This window comes from Equus przewalskii, chromosome 15 (genome assembly GCF_037783145.1).
Source record: "Equus przewalskii isolate Varuska chromosome 15, EquPr2, whole genome shotgun sequence".
In the NCBI taxonomy this organism is placed as follows: Eukaryota; Metazoa; Chordata; class Mammalia; order Perissodactyla; family Equidae; genus Equus; species Equus przewalskii.
The window spans coordinates 13,132,614-13,139,742 of NC_091845.1; the positions used below are offsets into that span (position 1 = coordinate 13,132,614).

The window sequence follows — 7,129 nt, forward strand, 5'->3', positions numbered from 1 at the left end:
CACATTTGTAAAATGCACATCATAATTGCATCTGCTCTGAGGTTCTTCTGAGGAATAAATGGACCAAAATATATAAGCACTTTGTACACTGTCTAGCTCATGGTAAAGACTCCGTAAAAGTCATTTGCTGCTAACACTATCATCCTTAACCTTCATCTTTATTATAATTAGCTATTTTTCCCCTTCTTCTCTTTTGAATAAGGGACCAGCTAATGAACTTCTAACTAGATAGGCAGAATCCAGGAAATGATTCTTATGGCATAGGTGAAAATCAATAAAAGGAAACCAATCAAAAGCAAGAAAGAATAATGTTATAATTCATTTTGAAAAAAATCACCTTGCTTAGAAGGTAGACTTTTGACCTTGGGCCAGGGCCATTTTGCATGACTAAAGTAAACTGATGATTATTCATAACTTTTTGAAAGTCCATACAAAGTACAGCTTCAATAAGGAGATGATGGCATAGAAAGAGAAACTATGAGGCAACGTGACGTCAGGTTAGGAGCACAGACTCTGGAATGGGATTAAAAAGGCTGTAATCCTGGATCCACAATTTATAAGGCATGTGACCTTAGGCACACTATTAGCATCCTTGTGCCTCAATTTTTCCTCATCTAAACAATACAGATACTAATAATACCTACTTCATAGGACTATTGGGAGGATTAAGTGAATTAATACATGTGAACTTGTTCTGATCATTCACATAGTAAGTACTCAAGAAATATTAGTTGTTACTGAATATTGTTAGATTAATCCCCTTGGGGTCTTTAGCTCAACCAACAGCATTGAGGAAATCCTCACCCCCCTGCCATTTTACACCAGGATTGCTAGCAAAAGGTGTTGATCTAGTGTTAGTGGCAAGAGCAATGGATGAGAAGTCAAGACACCTGAGTTCTGCTGTGTGATTTTCTATAATAATTTTGTTCATAATCAACTATAGTTACCTTAAAACTTCTCTTTATCCCTAAAAACCTTCCTGTCATAAAAACCATATTCCTTTTTTGCTTGACTTTGAAGCCCCAAGGCTGGTAAGTCATTTTCTGAAATCGATTGTTCCTGAGTCCAGGATCACATTGTTAACACAGATATTGAGATCAATTTCACACCTTAATTAGCCATTTTGATGAAATAGGGCTAAAACAGACCCTTCTCCCTACGTCTGTTCTTAATTAATAGAATGACCCATATTTCAGCCACTCAAAGAGCTAATATCATTAATAACCATTTTTCGTGCTAAAAGTAGAGTTGGAACAAAAGAAACAGTAATGAGGGCATTTATAATTAGGCCATTAACCTCTTTAATTACGTTTTCCATTAGTTGCCCATTTTGGAATTTAAAATGAACTACTTATTAATAAATGTTTGCTAAGTGAATGAAAGCATTTGAAATGGAATGATGATGTGAATTGACTTTTCTCATATGATGGTCCAAATCTCTCCACACCAACTTGTAGTGAGACTTGCTTTTAGGGTTTAGTTCTTCATAGTCATTTAGGTTAATGAAAGGTTTTAGGGACTGCTATGATCTAATAAAGGACTAGCTCTTCTGTTGTCACTGATTTTAAGCTTTTTTGTTATACAAACAAAACATTTTCATTCCATAAAAATGAGAAAATAAATAATAAACATAAAAATGAAAATAAAAATCATTTGTTCTTCTTCCTAAAGAAAACTGTTGATAGTATTCTACCAAACTTTTTGGTGCACTTTTATTTTTTCTTTCCAAAATGGAATTATTTTGTATGTATCAATGTCTTCAAATATAGCTATAGTAAAAATCTCTTATACATCATGGATTTCTTTTCTACTATCTTATGTCACGGCCTCAGAATCCTTCTGAACACACTGCTCCAGGCAAGCACAGTTTGTCTGAGTTGTTACAACCTGTGTTTTGTGGCATATGAACAACTTATTTTAAAATAGTTTGTTATGTAATTTGAGAGATAAGTTGCATATAGACATACACCATTCAACAAAGACCTCAGTCCTATGCCTTATCTCCAGAGATATCCCTCAGCTTTCCCATTTATGTAGCAAATAACTTTCTCGTTTATGTAGTAAATGTATATCCACATTCAGATGCTGGCAGGGATATTATCATCTTTCCAACACAAGATCTCTAAGACCTGTGGAGAAGCTGGTTAATGCTTTTGTTTTATTGAGGAAGCAGGTTAACCCAAAGAGGTCAGATAAGACAGGCAAAGTTCGTTTCTGTAATTAAGAGTGTTATGATCATTATAAAGTAACAGTTATAATGCCTTCCACGTGTCTAGTGCTTTACTTTTTTTTTTCTTGGTGAGGAAGATCAGCCCTGAGCTAACATCTGTTGCTAATCTTCCTCTTTTTCACTTGAGGAACATTGTCTCTGAGCTAACACCCATGCCTGTCTTCCTCTATTTTGTATGTGGGATGCTGCCACAGCATGGCTTGATGAGTGGTGTGTAGGTCTGAGCCCAGATCTGAACCCTGGGCCACTGAAGTGGAGTATGCCACTGGCTGGCCCCTAGTGCTTTGCTATTTTTATGTAAAGATAAGGTGAAGCATTTGGACATTATTCCATTAATAGCCCCATTTTATTGATGAAGGAACAGATTCAGAAAGGCTTTGCCTGAGGTTAAATAGCTAATGAGTCTTGGATTTTGAGCAAATTAGCAAAATGTTTGTCATGATTTCTATTTGTATCAATCAAGTCCAAATTCCTCTTTCTGTTGAGAAGATAGCCTATAATATGAGTTCATCCTGTTTATCTACCCACCTTTCCTGCTTCTTGGCATTAACCATCTTTGTACCAATCATTCTTTTGCCTGAAATTCTTGTTCTCCAAATCTTTGGCCAACTCAGCTCATGTGTCGTCTCCCAAGAGGCCTTCCCAGGCCACCCTATCTACAGTAGTCACTTAGTCACGCTCAGTCCTCCTTTATTTTCTTCCAAGCTGACCACTACTAGAAACAATCTTGGATTTATCAGTTTATTTATTGTCTGACTACTCCCTGTTGAATGTAAGGTACCTGATAAAGGTACCTTGTCTGTCTTGTTCCGTGTTGTATCCCTCATGCCTAGAATAGCACCTAGCATATTGTAAGCTCTCAAGTATTTAATGAATAAATAAACCATGCTCTGACATGATCAGGCCATGGTATTGCTATCCTCTTAAGCTTTCTGAAGTTTTCTGTTTTTAAGCCTCTGATGTCATTGTTTTCTCAACGTAACATACCTTCTTTCCTTTTTTTTGAATCCTATAAATCAGTGCTTTTCAAAGTGTGGCCCATGGGCCCATAGCATGAACAGCACCGAGAAGCTTGTTAGAAATACATATTGGACCCCACGCCAGACTTACTGAATCAGAATCTCTAGGTGTGTGGCCTAGGAATATGTATTAAACAAGCTCTCCAGGCTATTCCTATGTGCATTCAAGTCAGAGAACCGCTGCCAGAATCATGTAAATCCCACCCAGCCAAGTTCTGCCTTCCAAAAGGCGGTCCTAAAGACTCGGGCACTCCACAAGGGATGGGTTCTTATCTGAATCAGTCATAACCTCAAAATGTTTTAACCCTAGCATGTTTTGTAGCTGTTTGATGTGAAATCATTGTTTTCTCAACCAGCCTCTGATCTCCAGCAAGACAAGACCATGCCTAGCCTCGGGTTTCCTCTCCGGGTGTACACAGTAGGAATCAGGAAACGCTTGATTGTTGTTGTCACTTGTGGGACAGTTGTGGACAAGGATGTCCTTGTCTGCCTGCCTGCCTCCCTCTAAACTGAACTCTTGCTCTAGTGTAGAATTCACTACACACGCTTGGGAGCATGGGCCCTAGGTTCTCCATAGGAGCTTGGTTTGTGGAGTAACCAAAGCACTGTTGCTTCCCAGCAGCCTAGTGCATCGGCCCTGCGTGGAACGAGGTTTCTACTGCGTCTTCCTGCATGGTCCCCTCTACTCATTTTAGAGCTTCCACTGCATGCTGACCACAGGGAGTAGCAGACGTGACTGATTTTTTAAAATTATTTGTTCAGGCATATTTCTTATTCATCTTGCCTCTGCCTGCCTGAACATTGGTAATATGGTGTATTCCTCACTGGCCACAGGGAAAATGAGAAAATTGGTTGCTATAGTTTCATTATCTATAGAAGACAAAGCACTGTGTCTTTCTTTTTATAGTGGAAGTGCTCCCAAGAATTTGTGTTAGCTTTAGAGATAATTTTATGAAGATTAGAAACATTCAACTTTTGTGAGAGAAAGGGGAATAATAAGAATTAAGGGGAAAAAAACTCCTCTTTTGCGCTGACCTATTCCCCCACCCCTCCCACCAAATTCTCTCTTTTTTATGAGTTCCAAAGTTATTCTACATGATTCTCTGTGCAGTTTCTTTAACCAGCTGGCAGGGACTTGAGTTTCACCAGCCAACTCAGAGTTAATGCTCATGGTACACAGGATAATTAGTTTATTTTCATTCTCTGTTATTTTGGATCAAAGAGCAGTCCTAGGACATAAGGGTTCCATGCATGGCTATTTTTGGAATATGGAAGCTTTTGAAGTATTTGAATTAAGTAATCTGTGGTTATTCACTGAATACATAGTAGGTGGCCCTGGATATGTGTTAGGCTTTCTTATCTGTGCAAGTATGTGTGTGTGTGCAGGACGAGTGTATGGGGGGCTGGGAAAGAGGCATGAGATGTGATACTTTTCCATCTAGGAGCCTAGAATCTTGCTATCGAGGCAAGCGCAGCAGTTAGATCTGGGTTCAAATTCTGCTTCCTTTAACAACAACTTTGTCATCTTGGGTAACTCATTCAATTTCTCTGGGCTGTTATGATCAAATAAAATAACAGGTGGAGGTGCCTGGCACATGCCTGGGGTGTACTGGGTGCTCAATGTCTGTGTGTGTTTGTGCACATGGTTCTACTCTGCTCCTATAAAGTAAAACAGAAAACAAATCCCACCCCCACAAATGTATATCTTTATGAGTTAGTATGATTTACACTCCAAAAGCAATGTATTAAAAAAATGTTTTCCACTGCCTTTCCTACTCTTGGTGTTTATAGGCTTGCTGATTAATTTTTGCCAGTCTGCTGGATGTTGAATAATACATTAATGTTGGTCTTAGTTACTGTTTGCTCGATTGCCATTTACCTTTGTCACTTGGTTTAATGTCAAATACTATTCTAAATGTAAAAGTAACTTTTCAAATTATAAAAGTTAATTGTACTTATTGTGTGAAGTTGAAACCCCATTGCTTGAGGATTAACAACTGTTCATATTGTAGTGCATTGTGACTCTCCCAGTCTTTTTTTACTTGGTGTTCCTAATTATCTCGATTGAGATCATACCACATATACAGTTTTGTATTTTGACTTTCTCATTTAACATTTTATCATGAAAATTTCCTGTCATGAAATATTACATCAAAACATAATTTTCCATGGTTTTATGATTTTTAATGGATTTTTACTAGTCTGTCATATAGATATGCCATAACTTATGTAACTATTGATTGTTACTTTTTTTTTTTACTGTTAAAAGTAATGCTGACACGAACATCTTTGTACAATATCTATGTTTATAGGGTAAAACACTGCATAGCATGTGGCGAACTCTGAATGTGCTGCCCTTTCAAGACATGCATGCTCAGTGTGTGTGAGGGGTGTTTGTCGGGGAAGCTCTGTCTACAGGTGGGCAACTTCTCTACAGCTGGTGCTGGGTACAACATGCATCTGACAGGGTAGAGCCTTCAGCTGAGAGTCTGAAAGCGCTGACCTTTCTTTTTCTTTCTGCCCAGTCCTACTGCTATAGGTACCGCTGTGCTGCTCGAAGCCAGAATACCCCTGACAGCTCTGCTTCGAATCTGGGATTCCGCTGTGCAGCCGACCGCCTGCCCACCTCGGGCTAAGAACCAAGAAGAGCCTTCCCGAGTCCAAGAAGAAGTCGTGTCGACCCTGCACTCGGCTTCCCTCAGAACGCTGAACAACCTCGTGTGAATTCCCACCCCGAGGTGGGTTCCATACCTGCCCGGTGGCCAAAGGAACTGCCTTGTGAGACCAAATCGCTGACCTGCATCAGCATATGCGCTTTATTGTGTGGTGCATCTCTGGAGATCATCGCCATGTTTGACTTTGAGAGTCTTTTAAAGAGGAAGGGGCGTGGAGGGAACCCTGAGCTTGGCTGCAGGAGGCCTACCTTCTGCCTGGGGTCTGCCACAGGGTCAGATCCCAGGGTCCCACACTTGACCTTCCTGGGCCTCAGTGACCTCATCTATCGAGTGAGGGGATGCACAGCATGATGTCTGAGGCTCACTCCAACTCCCAAATTCTATGAGTATATCAGATTCTATCGTGATTTCATAGTGAGAATTTATGACAGATTATTTTTTAGCTATTTTTTTCCATGTGTGAACCTTGGGTGATACTAATCATGTAAGATAAGAGTTCTCTTGTGTATTATTTTCAGAAGAGGATAGTGGGGTGCTGGTGATGAGTCTTTATATTCATACTGCACTTTGTTTTTTCAAGGAAATCAGTGTCTTTTACATTGTTATGATGAATCCCACATGGGCCAGTGATGGTGCACTCAAGTTCAGCAATCTGAACACGCAGGAATGTCTGTGGGGTGATTCTACTGTGCTTTATCTTTTAACATTAAGTGCCTTTGGTTCAGGGGGGCAATTATAAGCCGAGTTTTCCCCTTTCCCCAAAGCCTTTGGTGAATGTGAAATGTGGGCTAAACAGAGAAACCTGTTTAATTCTAGATGTAGGAGAAAAGAATGAGAACCTTGAATTAACTATATTCAGGGTACACAGTGTTTTGTAATAGGGAAGTAGGAAATCTTGTTGGCTGTGGAAAATCAGATGCTTTGAATCATGCATAATATAGAATAAACTGGTATCTGCTAAATCAGGCTTCACTCTCATGGGTTCCTTTTTTCTGTGTCCCTCCATTGTGTTTTATTTTAAAGAAATGACTTTGTAGGGCAGGCCCCGTGGTGTAGTGGTTAAATTCGGCGCACTCTGCTTCAGCTGCCTGGGTTCACGGGTTCGGATCCTGAGTGCAGATCTACACTACTCGTCAGCCATGCTGTGGTGGTGACCCACGTATAAAGTGGACGAAGATGGGCACAGATGTTATTAGCTCAGGGCT

The 7,129-nt window shown here is 39.8% G+C and overlaps 1 protein-coding gene across 5 annotated transcripts in view; it reads left to right on the forward strand.

Moving 5' to 3' along the window:
* Window positions 1-6,889, forward strand: part of SUMF1 (sulfatase modifying factor 1) — an 87,586-nt gene extending 80,697 nt beyond the window's left edge. For all 5 annotated transcript variants that reach the window (XM_008519087.2, XM_070576715.1, XM_070576716.1 and 2 more), the window contains one exon: window positions 5,775-6,889. In XM_008519087.2, coding sequence (XP_008517309.2) covers window positions 5,775-5,885 — 111 coding nt within the window. In that variant the 3' untranslated portion in view covers window positions 5,886-6,889. The remainder of the gene's footprint in view (window positions 1-5,774) is intronic.
* The last annotated feature ends 240 nt before the right edge of the window (window positions 6,890-7,129 follow it).